General features: G+C 66.2%; 1 protein-coding gene across 7 annotated transcripts in view; it reads right to left on the minus strand.

The window, feature by feature from the left end:
- The window catches only part of CHD6 (chromodomain helicase DNA binding protein 6), a 99,888-nt gene that overhangs the window by 53,070 nt on the left and 26,690 nt on the right, over positions 1-20,128 (minus strand). For 6 of the 7 annotated variants that reach the window (XM_068167303.1, XM_068167299.1, XM_068167298.1 and 3 more), the window contains exon 2: positions 10,168-10,223. The exons of the other annotated variant lie outside the window; for it this stretch is intronic. In XM_068167303.1, coding sequence (XP_068023404.1) covers positions 10,168-10,200 — 33 coding nt within the window. In that variant the 5' untranslated portion in view covers positions 10,201-10,223. The remainder of the gene's footprint in view (positions 1-10,167; positions 10,224-20,128) is intronic. 7 annotated transcript variants of the gene reach the window in all.

Below are 20,128 nucleotides of genomic sequence, written 5' to 3' on the forward strand. Positions count from 1 at the left end.
CCTGCACAGCAGGAGGGTGAACTGCTCCTTGCCAGCCACAGCTTGTAGCCCCGAGCCTTGAAAGCGCTGCCCACTTGCAGGCAGACCACCTGGGGAGCAGCAGCCAGCCAGGATCTTGCAGTTCTGCTGGCCAGGGCTTCCCCAGGTGGAGCTGGGCTGAGCCCTGGAAGCAGCTCTGTCCCTGACAGCCCTGCCTGAGGGAGCTGAGCCGTGGTGGCTAGGCACAGGGACCTGAGTGCCTCTGGGTGCATGCAGCAGCGATTCCCAGCAAACCATGAGGAGCAGAGGATGCCAGAACTGGCCCAGGATTCCCACCAGCCAAGTGGGCCAAAGCTCCCTGTTAGGCAGTCTGCTGTCTGCATCCACAGCTCAGCCAAGACTGTGGAGCCCAGGCAGGTCCTGCTTGCCACTGTCAGGTCCACTGTCTGCAGGGAGCCTCAGGCCTCAAGGCATCAGACAAAGGTATCGGGAGGGAGGCCTCAAACCATGACCTGCTTGGCAGTGCCTGCCTCGTTACACTGCTCAGGCCAGCTGTAGAGGCCATGTTGGTGACTCCCATCCTGCACAGGCCTCAGCAGAGAGTGGAATGCTTCACACAACCAACCACAGGCTGCCAAGCTTCAGAAAATGCAGCAATCCTGCATCACCTGCTGGCTGCCAACAGCCCCTCCAGCCTCCAGGCAAGTCCCCCCCGGTGGGAGCACAGACCTCCCCCCCAGCACACCCCCCAGACCCAGCAGCACCAGCACTTGGCCATGGGATGCCCTACCGCAGCCTGCTGCGTCCAGCAGGGAGCACTGGCAGCAGGCAGCACCCAAAGCCTCTGGAGCAGGTCCTGCCAGGACAGCTTCCTCAAACACCAGGCAGCTCACGGCCAGGGCCTGCAGAGGCAGCAGGAGCAGAGGGAAAGCAGGCAAGGTACTGCCAGGCCCAGAAACCCTGCGGCACCTACAGCCGTGCCGGCTGCCCTGGGAGAGGGCTGCAGCACGACCCAGGCGAGCTGCTGCCCTCCAGAGAGCACAGATCTGCTGTCAGAGCCCACTGCTGCCTGCCAGGAACCAGCTCCTCCTGCTCCCCCTCCTGCCATGAGGCTCTGTTTCTTCTGGCTTCCTGTCAGCAGGACAGCCTCAGGAAGCAGTGCCAGGGTCACCTGTGCTCCTGCAGCACCCCACAGCAGCCCTGCAGCACCCCACAGCAGCCCTGCAGCACCCCACAGCAGCCCTGCAGCTCACCCACAGCAGCCCTGCAGCACCCCACAGCAGCCCTGCAGCTCACCCACAGCAGCCCTGCAGCACCCCACAGCAGCCCTGCAGCACCCCACAGCAGCCCTGCAGCTCACCCACAGCAGCCCTGCAGCACCCCACAGCAGCCCTGCAGCACCCCACAGCAGCCCTGCAGCTCACCCACAGCAGCCCTGCAGCACCCCACAGCAGCCCTGTAGCTCACCCACAGCAGCCCTGCAGCTCACCCACAGCAGCCCTGCAGCACCCCAGAGCAGCCCTGCAGCTCATCCACAGCAGCCCTGCAGCACCCCACAGCAGCCCTGCAGCTCACCCACAGCAGCCCTGCAGCTCATCCACAGCAGCCCTGCAGCACCCCACAGCAGCCCTGCAGCTCACCCACAGCAGCCCTGCAGCTCATCCACAGCAGCCCTGCAGCTCACCCACAGCAGCCCTGCAGCACCCCACAGCAGCCCTGCAGCACCCCACAGCAGCCCTGCAGCTCACCCACAGCAGCCCTGCAGCTCATCCACAGCAGCCCTGCAGCACCCCACAGCAGCCCAGCTGCTCCTCTGCAGCATGCAGCACACTGCCCCCATGCAGCCATGGCAGAGTACCAGCCACTGCCCTGGCTGCAGGGATCCCACTGGACTCAGGACTGCAAGTAAGGCATGGGAAAAGCCCTGACAGGTTCCATCCTGCTGCCCTCCCAAGCAGCTTCTCTCTCACAGTGTGAGAGCAGCTCTCCTCAGCCCATCAGCTCCAGGGTGACAGCAGGACAGCAGAGTGCCACAGAGGTACCACAGCAGTGGGAGGCTTTCTGCTGCTCCTTTCCGCCTTAACTGCTGAGCACCCCTCTGGCACAACCTGCAGGTAGCTGCCAAGCTCTCTGCCAGCTCTGAGCCATCTCCTCCAGGATGGGCACAGCCCCATGCAGGTACCCACAGGGCTGGCTCCCACACACACACTGCCTGGCTCTTCAGACCCCATTTCCATTCCAGTGTCTCAGATGGCTGCAGAGGTCACCAGGCAGCCTCTGCCCTGCTCCACACCATGAGAGCAGAGACATCTCCACAGAGCTGGTGTCCTATTCTTTAAGCAGTCACTGACTGACAGAGCTCTGATCAGGACAGCACCCAGCTTGAAAAGCATCTGGTGGAGAAGCTCCTCAGGTGGTTTGGGAGCCCTTGAGCACAGCACCAGCACAGCACCACAGAATGGTAGGGGCTGGAAAGCACCTGCAGAGATCATCCAGTGCAACCCCCTGCCAGGGCAGGCTGCACAGGAACACATCCAGGCAGTTCTTGAAAGTCTCCAGAGGAGACTCCACAACCTCCCTGGGCAGCCTGGCCCAGGGCTCCAGCAGCCTTAGAGGGAAACCTTTCACAGCACACAGCCTCTCCTGCGGGGCCCCTCAAGGCCCCAGCTAACCACACAGGTTTGCTGTTTCCAGGGTGGCTTGGAGGGGACTGGGAAGTAAAGACAACAACTCCCAGCTCTGGGTGGGTGCTACCCAACCTGAACTCTGGTACCACAGCCAAGCAGGATGAGATTCCTCCTCTGCGCTGTGCCTTGGCACTGCCTCTCACCTGGCAGTTATCTGGTGGGCCCTGCAGGATGCAGCTCTGTGCAATGTTTGCAGTGGGTTTGATCCCCAGAGGAACTCCCTGTGACTTCCAGTGCATACAGCACAGGATGGTGGAGCCCTCAGCAGCAGCTGCAGCATGAAGTCTTGTCCCATGCTTCTAACTACAGCCAAAGAGAAGGTCAGGGTGGAAAATGGTCTCCAACCTCTCCAGAGAGCCATGAAGGCGAAGAGAGAGCTCTTCCCACTGCATTAGAGAGCAAAGCCAAGCTCAGGCTGGGCCTCAGAGCTCTGCTTCCTTAACTCAAAACTCTTTTCTCTCCAGTCCCACTCTGACTCAACTTCCCATTTCTTACTCAGGAGGTGGGAGGCAAAGCAGCTTCTGCCTTGGGCTCAAAGGGCTCCCTGCCCTCTCCCAGTGTGCTGAGCTGTGAGATGCACTCAGCCCACCTGGCCCAGGAGGGCTACCCCTGCACCCCTCTGAGCCCTCCAGCACCATCCACCCCCTGCCTGCTGCAGGCTGGGCCAGACCTTCCTGCAGTCCCCAGCAGCAGTGGGATGCCTGCAGAGAAGCAGAAGCCCTGCACTTAGGGCTCAGGCTCGACTCAACCCCGCAGAGCTTTGTCTCATGTGAGAGCATCGATGGCAGAGGCTGCGAGGCTCCCGTGCTCTGTCCAGCGCCCAGCCGCCCAGCCTCCTCCTCAGCACCGGCTGAAGCCACCACGCAGGCTGCTGCTGTGCCTGCAGCCCGAGGTGGGCACAGCACACAGCCCTGTGCCCCCGGGATGGTCCTGCACCAGCCCAGCCCCCAGCGCGGGCAGCCCCCAGCGCGGGCAGCCCCCAGAGCGGGCAGCCCCCAGAGCGGGCAGCCCCCAGCCCAGCCCCCAGCCCAGAGCCCAGCCCAGCCCAGCCCCCAGCGCGGGCAGCCCCCAGCCCAGCCCAGAGCCCAGCCCAGCCCAGCCCCCAGCGCGGGCAGCCCCCAGCCCAGGCCCCAGTGCGGGCAGCCCCCAGCCCAGCCCAGCCCCCAGCGCGGGCAGCCCCCAGCCCAGCCCCTAGCGCGGGCAGCCCCCAGCCCAGCCCAGCCCCCAGCGCGGGCATTCCCCAGCGCAGCCCCCAGCGCGGGCAGCCCCCAGCCCAGACCCCAGCGCGGGCAGCCCCCAGCCCAGACCCCAGCGCGGGCAGCCCCCAGCGCGGGCAGCCCCCAGCCCAGCACCCAGCGCGGGCAGCCCCCAGCCCCGGCCCAGCGCGGGCAGCCCCCAGCGCGGGCAGCCCCCAGCCCAGCCCCCAGCGCGGGCAGCCCCCATCGCGGGCAGCCCCCAGCCCAGCCCCCAGCGCGGGCAGCCCCCAGCCCAGCACCCAGCGCGGGCAGCCCCCAGCCCCGGCCCAGCGCGGGCAGCCCCCAGCCCAGCCCCCAGCGCGGGCAGCCCCCAGCGCGGGCAGCCTGCTGCGTCCGGCACCACCGCAGCCTGCCCAGGAGCTGCCGCAGCAGCTGCATGCAGCGCAGGGGCTGCCGGAGTCCGGCCCCTGGGCGCCCACAGCCCTGCTCTGCAGCCCTTCATGCACTGCAGCAGCAGCTGAAAACACCCAGGTGCCAGCCCCCGGTGCCACCCCCCCGGTGCCACCCCCCGGTGCCAGCCCCGTCACGGCCGCGGGCGCCCGGGGCTCTGGGGTGGGTCCTGGCTCCGCTCCCGGCGCTCCGGCACCGCAGCCCTCCGCGGCCAGCGCTGGAAGCTCCTTCCCGTGCGGGGCCGGCGCTGGCAGCGGGCACAGCCCACCCCTTCCCCCGCCCAGGCCGTGCCAGGCGCCTGGGGGCGCTGCTGCCGCTGCCCCGGGCCGGCCAGGCTGCCCTCTCTGCTGAGCGCTCCCTGGCAGGCAGGAGGGAAGGGCCGTGGGAGGAGAAGCAGCTCTGCAAGCCTCGGCACCGCCAGGCAGGCCCAGGACCAGCGCTCCTGGCTGTGGGGGCAGGAGCTGGCACCCACGAAGCCTCCTCAGTCACGAGGGGAGTGACAGGTCTCACCAGTTAGTCACAGCCTGGTGACAAACCCACCAGGTGCTCAGGCAGCTCCCAAGGGCAGGATCTGTGCAAACACAGCCCCTGCCTGCGCCAGCAGCAGCCCCTCCTCAGCTGGCAGTGCCCTGTGTGCCAAGCCATCCCAGTGCAGGCAGGCAGGGTGGCACTGCTGTGAGGGGGCAGAGAGTAGCTGCCCCCAGCACAGCTCGCTGCAAGGCCCCAGCTCTCCAGCCCAGGCTCCACATCCACTGGCAGTGGACAGGGGCAGCCCCCAGCCCTGGGAGAGGGCAGAGCACATCCCTAACCTGCTCCTGAAGGAAGCTGGCAGCTCTCTGCCATCCAGCACCGACATGAAGGTGCCAGCACGGTGCCATTGGCCTAACCCTATGACAAGCATGACAAGCAAGATGCAGCTTCTGCTGGCAGGGAGACACACAGAGCCCTCTGGCCCTTGGCAGCCCTGGGAGCCACACAAGCATCTCACCTCCAGAGACTGCTCAGTGGAGCCTGGAGAGCAGCAGCCCTGCTGAGACCATGAGCAGTCTGTGTGCAAGGTGTGGGAGCTCCTGGGCTCAGGGGCACACAGACTGGCACCTCTGGCTTGCGAGGCTCAGCAGAGCACAGATGGCAGCTACTCACCTGGGGAGCAGCCATGCCTCCACCACAGCAATCAGGAGCCAGAGCACCCCCAGGAGCCCTGCCTGGCCAGGCCTTCTGCCAAGCACTGACCACTGCAGCCCAGCCCCTCCTGGGGACACCTCAGCACAGCCCCTGCAGAGTTGGTGACCCCAGGAAGGCTGCAGCCCACTCTGTGGCACACTGCAAGGACTGTATCAGTCTCACAGTATCACAGGATCACTAGGGTTGGAAGAGACCTCAAGGATCATTGAGTCCAACCTATCAACACAGACCTCATGACTAGACCATGGCACCAAGTGCCACATCCAATCCCCTCTTGAACACCTCCAGGGATGGGGACTCCACCACCTCCCTGGGCAGCACATCCCAATGGCTAACAACTCTCTTGGTGAAGAACTTTCTCCTCACCTCCAGCCTAAACTTCCCCTGGCACAGCTTGAGGCTGTGTCCTCTTGTTCTGGTGCTGGCTGCCTGGGAGAAGAGACCAACCCCCACCTGGCTACAACCTCCCTGCAGGGAGTTGCAGAGAGCAAGAAGGTCTCCCCTGAGCCTCCTCTTCTCCAGGCTAAGCAACCCCAGCTCCCTCAGCCTCTCCTCACAGGGCTGTGCCCCAGACCCCTCCCCAGTTTTGTTGCCCTTCTCTGGACACCTTCAAGTGTCTCAATGTCCTTCTGAAACTGAGGGGCCCAGAACTGGACACAGGACTCAAGGTGTGGCCTATCCAGTGCAGTGTACAGGGGCAGAATGTCTTCCCTGCTCCTGCTGGCCACACTGTTCCTGCTGCAGGCCAGGATGCTCTTGGCCCTCCTGGCCCCCTGGGCACACTGCTGGCTCATGTTCAGCCTACCATCAACCAGCACCCCCAGGTCCCTCTCTGCCTGGCTGCTCTCAGCCACTCTGCCCCCAGCCTGTAGCACTGCCTGGGGTTGTTGTGGCCAAAGTGCAGCCCCTGGCACTTGGATGTGTTCAGTCTCCTGCCCTTGGCCTCTGCCCATCTGCCCAGCCTGGCAAGGTCCCTCTGCAGAGCTCTCTACCCTCTCACAGCTCAACTCCTGCCCCCAGCTTGCTGTCAGCTGCAAACTCACTGCTGATGGACTCCATCCCCTCCTCCAGATCATCAGTGAAGATATGGAACAGGCTGGGGCCCAGCACTGCTCCCTGGGGCACAGCACTGGGGCCTGGCTGCCAGCTGGCTGTGGCACCATTCACCACCACTCTCTGGGCTCAGCCTCCAGCCACTTCCTAACCCAGCTCAGAGTTGCTGCTGGCCAAGCCAGGGGCTGACAGCTTGGCCAGGAGCTTGCTGTGGGGGATGGTGGCAAAGGCCTTGCTGCAGCCCAGGCAGACTCCATCCACAGCCTGCCCCACAGCCACCAGGCAGTGCCCTGGGCATGGAAGGAGCTCAGGTTGGTCAGGCAGGACCTGCCCTTCCTAACCCCATGCTGGCTGGGCCTGAGCCCTTGGCCATCCTTCAGGAGCAGTGATTGTCACCAGGATAATCTGCTCCATCACTTTCCCTGGCACTGAGCTCAGGCTGCCAGGCCTGGAGTTTCCAGACTCCTCCATCCAACCCTTCCTGTGGATGGGGACCACCTTGGCCAGTTTCAGTCACCTGGGACCTCTCCAGTGAGCCAGGACTGGAGGAAAATGATGGAGAGCGGCCTGGCAGCACATCTGCCAGCTCTCTCAGCACCCTAGGATGGATCCCATCCGGCCCCATGGACTTGTGAGTGTCCAAGTGGCTCAGCAGGTCCTGGACTAATTCCTCATGGATTACCGGGGCGCCACTCTGCTCCCCGACCCCATGGCCCAGCTCAGGAGGCCACTCCTCCTGAACTCCTCCTGCCTTGCTGTTAAACATTGAGGCAAAGACCTCAGCCTTTGCTCCTCTTCAGTCACAGTGCTCCCCTGCAGGCCCAATAAGTAGTGCAGGCTCTTCCTGTAGGGTTGATGTGTTTGTAACAATGCTGCTGACTGTCTCTCACAGAGGTGTTCAGCTTCAGCTCCAGCTGGGCCTTGGCCTCTCTAACCTGTTTCCTACACAATCTAACAGCTTCCTTAAACATACCTGGAGAAGCCTTCCCCTCCTGCCAAAGGTGATACAGCCTCTTTTTTCCCCTTACATCCTCCAGGAGCTGCTTGCTCATCCAGGCCCAGAGCCTTCCCCTGGGCTCCTCCTTCGGCACATGGGAGCTGCCAGTTCCTGTGCCTTCAAGATCTGTCCCACACTGCTGCCGGTTCTGAGAGCTCAGGAGCTGAGCAGCTCAGCCCCCAGCCCTCCCTGCTCACACCAGCACTCCCTTATCTCCCTCCAGGCTTTATCTGCAAGGGCAGTGAGACAGAGCAGCCTGGGAGCTGATCAAACCCCCCACGTGCTGGGGGAGGGCAGCTCTGCTCAGCTCCAGCCCCAAGTCACTGCTGCAACCCCACTGCCAGAGCAGCCAAACCTGCTGCAGCTCAGAGCAGTGCTGGGGACTCCTCACCCAGGCTTTGCCAGCACAGCAGAGCTCACTCACCCTGCCCCACACTGCCCTGCTGTGCCCCAGGCCTTCCCCTGCCCCCCAGCAGTGACCCAGCAGTGCTGGGGCAAGATCTGCTGCACTCCCTCCTCTGCACTGAGGCCTGCTCTGACTCAGCCCAGCAGCTCCAAGACACACTGCCAGGCTGTGCCCTTTGGGACACACTGCCAGCCTGTGCCCTTTGGGACACACTGCCAGGCTCTGCCCTTTGGGACACACTGCCAGGCTCTCTCCTTTGGGACACACTGCCAGGCTCTCTGCTTTGGGACACACTGCCAGGCTCTGCCCTTTGGGACACACTGCCAGCCTGTGCCCTTTGGGACACACTGCCAGGCTCTGCCCTTTGGGATACACTGCCAGGCTGTGCCCTTTGGGACACACTGCCAGGCTCTGCCCTTTGGGACACACTGCCAGGCTCTCTGCTTTGGGACACACTGCCAGGCTCTGCCCTTTGGGACACACTGCCAGCCTGTGCCCTTTGGGACACACTGCCAGGCTCTCTCCTTTGGGACACACTGCCAGGCTCTCTGCTTTGGGACACACTGCCAGGCTCTGCCCTTTGGGACACACTGCCAGCCTGTGCCCTTTGGGACACACTGCCAGCCTGTGCCCTTTGGGACAGGCTCTGCCCATTGAGACACACTGCCAGGCTCTCTGCTTTGGGACACACTGCCAGGCTCTGCCCTTTGGGACACACTGCCAGGCTCTCTCCTTTGGGACACACTGCCAGGCTCTGCCCTTTGGGACACACTGCCAGGCTCTCTGCTTTGGGACACACTGCCAGGCTCTGCCCTTTGGGACACACTGCCAGGCTCTCTCCTTTGGGACACACTGCCAGGCTCTGCCCTTTGGGACACACTGCCAGGCTGTGCCCTTTGGGATGCACTGCCAGGCTCTGCCCATTGAGACACACTGCCAGGCTCTCTCCTTTGGGACACACTGCCAGGCTCTGCCCTTTGGGACACACTGCCAGGCTCTGCCCATTGAGACACACTGCCAGGCTCTCTCCTTTGGGACACACTGCCAGGCTCTGCCCTTTGGGACACACTGCCAGGCTCTCTCCTTTGGGACACACTGCCAGGCTCTGCCCTTTGGGACACACTGCCAGGCTCTCTGCTTTGGGACACACTGCCAGGCTCTGCCCTTTGGGACACACTGCCAGGCTCTCTCCTTTGGGACACACTGCCAGGCTCTGCCCTTTGGGACACACTGCCAGGCTGTGCCCTTTGGGATGCACTGCCAGGCTCTGCCCATTGAGACACACTGCCAGGCTCTCTCCTTTGGGACACACTGCCAGGCTCTGCCCTTTGGGACACACTGCCAGGCTCTCTCCTTTGGGACACACTGCCAGGCTCTGCCCTTTGGGACACACTGCCAGGCTCTCTCCTTTGGGACACACTGCCAGGCTCTGCCCTTTGGGACACACTGCCAGGCTGTGCCCTTTGGGATGCACTGCCAGGCTCTGCCCATTGAGACACACTGCCAGGCTCTGCCCTTTGGTACCTGGCCCAGCTCCCTGCTGCTGCCAGCCCTGCAGATGTGGCCTGGCCCAGCTCCCTGCTGCTGCCAGCCCTGCAGATGTGACCAGGATCAGCCCCCTTTTTCTGCCAGCCCTGCAGATGTGACCAGGATCAGCTCCCTGCTGCTGCCAGCCCTGCAGATGGGGCCTGGCCCAGCCCCTGCTGCTGCCAGCCCTGCAGATGGGGCCTGGCCCAGCCCCCTGGTACTGCCAGCCCTGCAGATGTGACCAGGATCAGCTCCCTGCTGCTGCCAGCCCTGCAGATGTGACCAGGATCAGCTCCCTGCTGCTGCCAGCCCTGCAGATGTGGCCTGGCCCAGCCCCCTGCTGCTGCCAGCCCTGCACTCTCAAGCTGCCCACAGCAGTGGCAGCAGCCCTGTGGGCCTGTGATGAAATGCAAGCCTGCCCTGACTCCCGGGGCTTGGAGGGAAGTGAAAGGCTGCTCCTCCTCAGGGTGCAGACTCAAAGCAGGAGCATTTGCACCACTGCAGACAGACCCCCCTCAGACATCCTCTCTGGGCTGCAGCTCAGATCAGATTGGGATGTGCTGAGCTGCAGCCCCACCTGGAAATGCAAGGCAGCCCCAGCCCCTTCCCAGCACAGCCCAGCTGCAGCAGCTCACCCAGGCCCCAGCCTCCCCAGCTGAGAAGGGACAAGGAGAGAGGGTCACAAACCTGCTTCTCTTTTCTCTGTAGTTTCATTATCATCAAGTCTGGGATGAAAGTTATCCCTGCAAGACATAAAACAAGGTGACAGTCAAGGGGCAGCTGGACCTCAGGGGCTCCACTCTCCCATACCTTCCCTTCCAGAGGAGCAAAGTGCCCTCAGGGACAGGCCTGGGGACAGCTGCTCCGGGCAGGCCCCAGCCCGGTGCCCCCTGAGCCCCGCAGGGCAGGGTCCTGGCCTGGAGGGGCAGAGCTGGGGCCGGCAGAGACACTGCAGCTGCCCAGAGCTCCAAGCGGCCTGGGGCAGCCCTGGGAGCAGTGCTGGACACTGCCCATCCTGCAGCAGCCAGGGAAGCAGTGACCAAGGCAGCTGCTGCAATAGCAGTGAGAGATGGGAGGGGATGCAGGGCCTGGGGCAGGCTGCCAGCTGCCAGGGAGGAGCTGCTGGGCAAGGACAGGGCAGGCTGGGAGGGGAAGAGCCACGCCGGCAGACTCCATCTCCCCCAGCGGCTGCAGCAGCCCAGAGCAGTGCTGGGGCTGCCTCCCCGGGCCTGGGCCCCCCCAGCACAGGAGGATACTGCCTGAGTAGCCCTGGCCTGGCAGCTGAGAGCAGAGGGGGCTGCAGGCAGGGTGATGGCTGAGCCACCCCCCCGGCAGGAGGAGCTGCAGCTTCAGCCCAGCCCCCAGCCACAGCAGAAAGGCCTCTGTGTGACCAGGGCCCCACACTGCCCCCCAGGGAGGGGCACTGGCAAGGGGGCTCTGCTGATGCAGCTCCCCAGAAGCTCTCTGAGTCCAAGCCTGGCCCCAGGCTCCCAGCACTGGGGCTCAGCACCACAGCTCAGCACCACAGCAGGTGGCTGTACTCCAGCCTGGCCAGCAGCACCTCCTGCTGCCTGTGCCCAGGGCCTCAGCTCCCTGTGCCTGAGCAGCTGTGCTCCAGCCTGGCCAGCAGCACCTCCTGCTGCCTGTGCCCAGGGCCTCAGCTCCCTGTGCCTGAGCAGCTGTGCTCCAGCCTGGCCAGCAGCACCTCCTGCTGCCTGTGCCCAGGGCCTCAGCTCCCTGTGCCTGAGCAGTTGTGCCCGAGGGCAGGGACACCTCCCAGAGCACCCCCGGGCTGCCAGGCCATGCCAGGCCATGCAACTGCCCAGGCTCATGTCTCTGGGGACTGGGCAGAGGTTGGCACTACCAGGGCCAGGGGAGAGCCAGGCTCAGCACTGCTCTCCTGCCCACAGCTGGGCTCAGCTCCTGGGCACCAGCCCCACAGACAGCTTCAGAACCACAGCACCACGGAAGTGCCAGGCTGGGAAGACTCCTGGCACACGGCAGGGGCACTGCACTGGCACACAGCAGGGGCACCCCACTGGCACACAGCAGGGGCACCGCACTGGCACACAGCAGGGGCACCCCACTGGCACACAGGAGGGGCACCGCACTGGCACACGGCAGGGGCACCGCACTGGCACACAGCAGGGGCACTGCACTGACACACGGCAGGGGCACCACACTGGCACACAGCAGGGGCACCGCACTGGCACACAGCAGGGGCACTGCACTGGCACACGGCAGGGGCATTCCACTGGCACACGGCAGGGGCACTCCACTGGCACACAGCAGGGGCACCGCACTGGCACACGGCAGGGGCACCGCACTGGCACACAGCAGGGGCACTGCACTGGCACACGGCAGGGGCACTCCACTGGCACACAGCAGGGGCACTCCACTGGCACACGGCAGGGGCACCACACTGGCACACAGCAGGGGCACTCCACTGGCACACGGCAGGGGCACTCCACTGGCACACAGCAGGGGCACTCCACTGGCACACTGCAGGGGCACCGCACTGGCACACAGCAGGGGCATTCCACTGGCACACGGCAGGGGCACTCCACTGGCACACAGCAGGGGCACCGCACTGGCACACGGCAGGGGCACCGCACTGGCACACAGCAGGGGCACTGCACTGGCACACGGCAGGGGCACCGCACTGGCACACAGCAGGGGCACTCCACTGGCACACGGCAGGGGCACCACACTGGCACACAGCAGGGGCACTCCACTGGCACACAGCAGGGGCACTCCACTGGCACACTGCAGGGGCACCGCACTGGCACACAGCAGGGGCACTCCACTGGCACACGGCAGGGGCACCACACTGGCACGCAGCAGGGGCACCGCACTGGAACACAGCAGGGGCACCGCACTGGCACACGGCAGGGGCACCGCACTGGCACACAGCAGGGGCACCACACTGGCACACAGCAGGGGCACCGCACTGGCACACGGCAGGGGCACCGCACTGGCACACAGCAGGGGCACTCCACTGGCACACGGCAGGGGCACCGCACTGGCACACAGCAGGGGCACTCCACTGGCACACGGCAGGGGCACCGCACTGGCACACAGCAGGGGCACTCCACTGGCACACAGCAGGGGCACTCCACTGGCACACAGCAGGAGCACTCCACTGGCACACGGCAGGGGCACCGCACTGGCACACGGCAGGGGCACCCCACTGGCACACAGCAGGGGCACTCCACTGGCACACAGCAGGGGCACTCCACTGGCACACGGCAGGGGCACCCCACTGGCACACAGCAGGGGCACTCCACTGGCACACAGCAGGGGCACTCCACTGGCACACGGCAGGGGCACCGCACTGGCACACAGCAGGGGCACTGCACTGACACACGGCAGGGGCACCACACTGGCACACAGCAGGGGCACCGCACTGGCACACAGCAGGGGCACTGCACTGGCACACGGCAGGGGCATTCCACTGGCACACGGCAGGGGCACTCCACTGGCACACAGCAGGGGCACCGCACTGGCACACGGCAGGGGCACCGCACTGGCACACGGCAGGGGCACCGCACTGGCACACGGCAGGGGCACCGCACTGGCACACAGCAGGGGCACTGCACTGGCACACGGCAGGGGCACTCCACTGGCACACAGCAGGGGCACTCCACTGGCACACGGCAGGGGCACCGCACTGGCACACAGCAGGGGCACTCCACTGGCACACGGCAGGGGCACCGCACTGGCACACAGCAGGGGCACTCCACTGGCACACAGCAGGGGCACTCCACTGGCACACGGCAGGGGCACTCTACTGGCACACAGCAGGGGCACTCCACTGGCACACGGCAGGGGCACTGCACTGGCACACAGCAGGGGCACCACACTGGCACACGGCAGGGGCACTCCATTGGCACACGGCAGGGGCACCGCACTGGCACACGGCAGGGGCACCGCACTGGCACACAGCAGGGGCACTCCACTGGCACACGGCAGGGGCACCGCACTGGCACACAGCAGGGGCACTCCACTGGCACACAGCAGGGGCACTCCACTGGCACACAGCAGGGGCACTCCACTGGCACACGGCAGGGGCACCGCACTGGCACACGGCAGGGGCACTCCACTGACACACAGCAGTGCCACTCCATTGGCACACGGCAGGGGCACTCCACTGGCACACAGCAGGGGCACTCCACTGGCACACTGCAGGGGCACCGCACTGGCACACGGCAGGGGCACCGCACTGGCACACGGCAGGGGCACTCCACTGGCACACGGCAGTGGCACTCCACTGGCACACGGCAGGGGCACCGCACTGGCACACAGCAGGGGCACTCCACTGGCACACGGCAGGGGCACTCCACTGACACACAGCAGGGGCACCGCACTGGCACACAGCAGGGGCACCGCACTGGCACACAGCAGGGGCACCGCACTGGCACACGGCAGGGGCACCGCACTGGCACACAGCAGGGGCACTGCACTGGCACACAGCAGGGGCACTCCACTGGCACACAGCAGGGGCACTCCACTGGCACACGGCAGGGGCACCGCACTGGCACACAGCAGGGGCACTGCACTGGCACACGGCAGGGGCACTCCACTGGCACACAGCAGGGGCACTCCACTGGCACACGGCAGGGGCACCGCACTGGCACACAGCAGGGGCACTCCACTGGCACACGGCAGGGGCACCACACTGGCACACAGCAGGGGCACCGCACTGGCACACAGCAGGGGCACTCCACTGGCACACAGCAGGGGCACTCCACTGGCACACGGCAGGGGCACTCTACTGGCACACAGCAGGGGCACTCCACTGGCACACGGCAGGGGCACCGCACTGGCACACGGCAGGGGCACCGCACTGGCACACGGCAGGGGCACTCCACTGGCACACGGCAGTGGCACTCCACTGGCACACGGCAGGGGCACCGCACTGGCACACGGCAGGGGCACTCCACTGACACACAGCAGTGCCACTCCATTGGCACACGGCAGGGGCACTCCACTGGCACACAGCAGGGGCACTCCACTGGCACACTGCAGGGGCACCGCACTGGCACACAGCAGGGGCACCGCACTGGCACACGGCAGGGGCACTCCACTGGCACACGGCAGGGGCACTCCACTGGCACACGGCAGGGGCACCGCACTGGCACACGGCAGGGGCACCGCACTGGCACACGGCAGGGGCACCGCACTGGCACACAGCATTGGCACTCCACTGGCACACAGCAGGGGCACCCCACTGGCACACAGCAGGGGCACCGCACTGGCACACGGCAGGGGCACCGCACTGGCACACAGCAGGGGCACTCCACTGGCACACAGCAGTGGCACTCCACTGGCACACGGCAGGGGCACCGCACTGGCACACGGCAGTGGCACTCCACTGGCACACGGCAGGGGCACTGCACTGGCACACGTCAGGGGCACCGCACTGGCACACGGCAGGGGCACTGCACTGGCACACAGCAGTGGCACCCCACTGGCACACAGCAGGGGCACTGCACTGGCACACGGCAGGGGCACCGCACTGGCACACAGCAGGGGCACTCCACTGGCACACAGCAGGGGCACCGCACTGGCACACGGCAGGGGCACTCCACTGGCACACAGCAGGGGCACTCCACTGGCACACAGCAGGGGCACTCCATTGGCACACGGCAGGGGCACTGCACTGGCACACAGCAGGGGCACTCCACTGGCACACGGCAGGGGCACCGCACTGGCACACAGCAGGGGCACCGCACTGGCACACAGCAGGGGCACTCCACTGGCACACAGCAGGGGCACTCCATTGGCACACGGCAGGGGCACTGCACTGGCACACAGCAGGGGCACTCCACTGGCACACTGCAGGGGCACCGCACTGGCACACAGCAGGGGCACCGCACTGGCACACGGCAGGGGCACTCCACTGGCACACGGCAGGGGCACTCCACTGGCACACGGCAGGGGCACCGCACTGGCACACAGCAGGGGCACTGCACTGGCACACGGCAGGGGCACTCCACTGGCACACAGCAGGGGCACCACACTGGCACACAGCAGGGGCACCGCACTGGCACACAGCAGGGGCACTCCACTGGCACACGGCAGGGGCACCGCACTGGCACACAGCAGGGGCACTCCACTGGCACACGGCAGGGGCACCGCACTGGCACACAGCAGGGGCACTCCACTGGCACACAGCAGGGGCACTCCACTGGCACACGGCAGGGGCACTCTACTGGCACACAGCAGGGGCACTCCACTGGCACACGGCAGGGGCACTGCACTGGCACACAGCAGGGGCACCACACTGGCACACGGCAGGGGCACTCCATTGGCACACGGCAGGGGCACCGCACTGGCACACGGCAGGGGCACCGCACTGGCACACAGCAGGGGCACTCCACTGGCACACGGCAGGGGCACCGCACTGGCACACAGCAGGGGCACTCCACTGGCACACAGCAGGGGCACTCCACTGGCACACAGCAGGGGCACTCCACTGGCACACGGCAGGGGCACCGCACTGGCACACGGCAGGGGCACTCCACTGACACACAGCAGTGCCACTCCATTGGCACACGGCAGGGGCACTCCACTGGCACACAGCAGGGGCACTCCACTGGCACACTGCAGGGGCACCGCACTGGCACACGGCAGGGGCACCGCACTGGCACACGGCAGGGGCACCGCACTGGCACACAGCAGGGGCACTCCACTGGCACACGGCAGTGGCACCGCACTGGCACACAGCAGGGGCACCGCACTGGCACACGGCAGGGGCACCGCACTGGCACACAGCAGGGGCACTGCACTGGCACACAGCAGGGGCACTCCACTGACACACAGCAGGGGCACCGCACTGGCACACAGCAGGGGCACCGCACTGGCACACAGCAGGGGCACTCCACTGGCACACGGCAGGGGCACCGCACTGGCACACAGCAGGGGCACTCCACTGGCACACGGCAGGGGCACTCCACTGACACACAGCAGGGGCACCGCACTGGCACACAGCAGGGGCACCGCACTGGCACACGGCAGGGGCACCGCACTGGCACACAGCAGGGGCACTGCACTGGCACACAGCAGGGGCACTCCACTGGCACACAGCAGGGGCACTCCACTGGCACACGGCAGGGGCACCGCACTGGCACACAGCAGGGGCACTGCACTGGCACACGGCAGGGGCACTCCACTGGCACACAGCAGGGGCACTCCACTGGCACACGGCAGGGGCACCGCACTGGCACACAGCAGGGGCACTCCACTGGCACACGGCAGGGGCACCACACTGGCACACAGCAGGGGCACCGCACTGGCACACAGCAGGGGCACTCCACTGGCACACAGCAGGGGCACTCCACTGGCACACGGCAGGGGCACTCTACTGGCACACAGCAGGGGCACTCCACTGGCACACGGCAGGGGCACCACACTGGCACACGGCAGGGGCACTCCATTGGCACACGGCAGGGGCACCGCACTGGCACACGGCAGGGGCACCGCACTGGCACACGGCAGGGGCACTCCACTGGCACACGGCAGTGGCACTCCACTGGCACACGGCAGGGGCACCGCACTGGCACACGGCAGGGGCACTCCACTGACACACAGCAGTGCCACTCCATTGGCACACGGCAGGGGCACTCCACTGGCACACAGCAGGGGCACTCCACTGGCACACTGCAGGGGCACCGCACTGGCACACAGCAGGGGCACCGCACTGGCACACGGCAGGGGCACTCCACTGGCACACGGCAGGGGCACCGCACTGGCACACGGCAGGGGCACTCCACTGACACACAGCAGTGGCACTCCATTGGCACACGGCAGGAGCACTCCACTGGCACACAGCAGGGGCACTCCACTGGCACACTGCAGGGGCACCGCACTGGCACACAGCAGGGGCACTCCACTGGCACACGGCAGGGGCACCGCACTGGCACACGGCAGGGGCACCGCACTGGCACACAGCATTGGCACTCCACTGGCACACAGCAGGGGCACCCCACTGGCACACAGCAGGGGCACCACACTGGCACACGGCAGGGGCACCGCACTGGCACACAGCAGGGGCACTCCACTGGCACACAGCAGTGGCACTCCACTGGCACACGGCAGGGGCACCGCACTGGCACACGGCAGTGGCACTCCACTGGCACACGGCAGGGGCACTGCACTGGCACACGTCAGGGGCACCGCACTGGCACACGGCAGGGGCACTGCACTGGCACACAGCAGTGGCACCCCACTGGCACACAGCAGGGGCACTGCACTGGCACACGGCAGGGGCACCGCACTGGCACACAGCAGGGGCACTCCACTGGCACACAGCAGGGGCACCGCACTGGCACACGGCAGGGGCACTCCACTGGCACACAGCAGGGGCACTCCACTGGCACACAGCAGGGGCACTCCATTGGCACACGGCAGGGGCACTGCACTGGCACACAGCAGGGGCACTCCACTGGCACACGGCAGGGGCACCGCACTGGCACACAGCAGGGGCACCGCACTGGCACACAGCAGGGGCACTCCACTGGCACACAGCAGGGGCACTCCATTGGCACACGGCAGGGGCACTGCACTGGCACACAGCAGGGGCACTCCACTGGCACACGGCAGGGGCACCGCACTGGCACACAGCAGGGGCACCGCACTGGCACACGGCAGGGGCACTCCACTGGCACACGGCAGGGGCACCGCACTGGCACACGGCAGGGGCACTCCACTGGCACACAGCAGGGGCACTCCACTGGCACACGGCAGGGGCACCGCACTGGCACACGGCAGTGGCACTCCATTGGCACACGGCAGGGGCACTCCATTGGCACACGGCAGGGGCACTCCACTGGCACACGGCAGGGGCACTGCACTGGCACACAGCAGGGGCACCGCACTGGCACACAATAGGGGAGAAGGAGCTCCTGGCCAGGCTGCTGTCAGGCTCTGAAGGAGCAGAGGGACAAGCAGAGAGGTGAGGAAGGGCCATGGGCCAGCAGAGCATGGCTGGAGGTGTCCCTGGCAGCCACTCAGTGCTCACCGCCTGGCACAGCTCCTGCATTCTCCTGAGCCAACCTGCAGCTGACCTGGGGGAGAGCAGAGACAGGCCTGGGGGTGCCCTGCCCAGTGCCCACTGCCACCACCCCCTCCTCACAGGCAGCCCCACATGGAGCTGCTCTGGCCCTTGGCAGGCAGAGTGCCCAGGACCCCTCAGCACAGGCCACAGCCCAGGAGAGGCCTGCAGGCACAGGGCACAGGCAGCAAGGGCCAGGCAGGCAGAGGGCAGCAGAGCCTCCCAAGAGCCATGAGGAACACCACAGCTCTGCCTGCTTCTGCCTGTGCCCACAGAGCAGCTGGGAGGTGCCAAGCCCTGCACAGGCATTCCCTGCTCTGCTGACATGCCAGAGCCCAGCATGGGCACAGCAGGCAGGGCAGGCCAGCCCCATGCCCAGCAGCCAGGTCTGGGTCCAGGTGCTGCCAGGCACACAGCAGCAGTGCCCCCAGCACACAGCTGTGTCTCAGTGTGCCACAGCCCGCAGGGCTGGCACCATGAACCAGGCTGGGCTGCCAGCTGGGCCCAGAAGAGACAGAGAGCTGCTGTGGCCACGGGGAGTGTGAGCAGAGAGTGCTTGGCCTGCTGTGACACCCAGGGGTGAGAGCACACCCTGCCCTGAGGATGGCAGCAGCCCAGGGGCTGCACCCCCAGCACACTGAGCCAGCCTGGGCTGGGCAAGGCTGTGCCCAGCTGGGGGCCAGGAACCAGAGTGCCTGTGGCCACTTGGGAAGCCAGCCAGCAGGGCCCCTGGGGCCTGTTCAGCCCTGTGAGGCAAGCAGAGCCTGGCATGGCCTCAGCTGGAGCCCAGGAAAGGGACTCACTCCCAGCTGCAGGGTGCTGTGACCTGCTTGTGCCCACTGCCCCCAGAGCCAGCAGCTGCCAGCATCCTGAAGGGCAAGATGCCAGCCCTGAGGGAGCCCAGTGCAGAGAGGAGCACAGCACAGGGAGAGCAGCAGCAGCACCCCCCAGGCACTCAGGACTTTTCATCCCAGGCTCTTTTTGGTGCCCTTTCACCCCAAGAGGACTGCTGCCCAGCAGTGCTGCCAGCCTGCAGCATGCCCAGCCCCAGCCAGCAGTGCCTGCAGCTGCCCCAGCAGGACCTCACCCCGAGGCTGGGCAGCCTGCCCTGGGCAGCAAGCACTGCAGGCCAGCAGCCACAGGGAGCTGCCTCTGCTGTCTGCAGGCAGCTGTGCCTCCACACCAGCAGGCTGTGGCAGGGCCTCTGCAGAGCCTCTGCTGCCAGCAGTGATGCTTCCAGTTAAGAGTCTGGGGCACAGCAGGTCACCAGCCTCCTCCCTTGGATGTGTTGTAACTGCTCTGAAGGCAGAAGACATCCCCAGGCCCTGCCCTGCCCAGGCCCTGCCCAGGCCCTGTGCCTCCTGCCTGGGCTGCCCCAGGAGCTGCAGCATCTGTGCACCAGCCACAGCCATCAGGAACTGCAGAGCTGAGCTGAGCCCAAGCCAAGCCCCAGCAGGGACCCTGTGCTCTTCCCCTCCAGCAGGCTGCCCCAGGCCAGGCTCTCCTCTGCAGCTGCAGGATTGATTCTCCCCCTGCAGGGTCTGAGGTTCACCAGCATGCAGCTCATGGGCTCCCAGCCCCCCAGCAGGGGCA

The sequence above is a fragment of the Melanerpes formicivorus genome, unplaced genomic scaffold (genome assembly GCF_026170545.1).
Source record: "Melanerpes formicivorus ecotype bairdi unplaced genomic scaffold, bMelFor1.0.p_v2 SCAF_115, whole genome shotgun sequence".
NCBI lineage: Eukaryota > Metazoa > Chordata > Aves > Piciformes > Picidae > Melanerpes > Melanerpes formicivorus.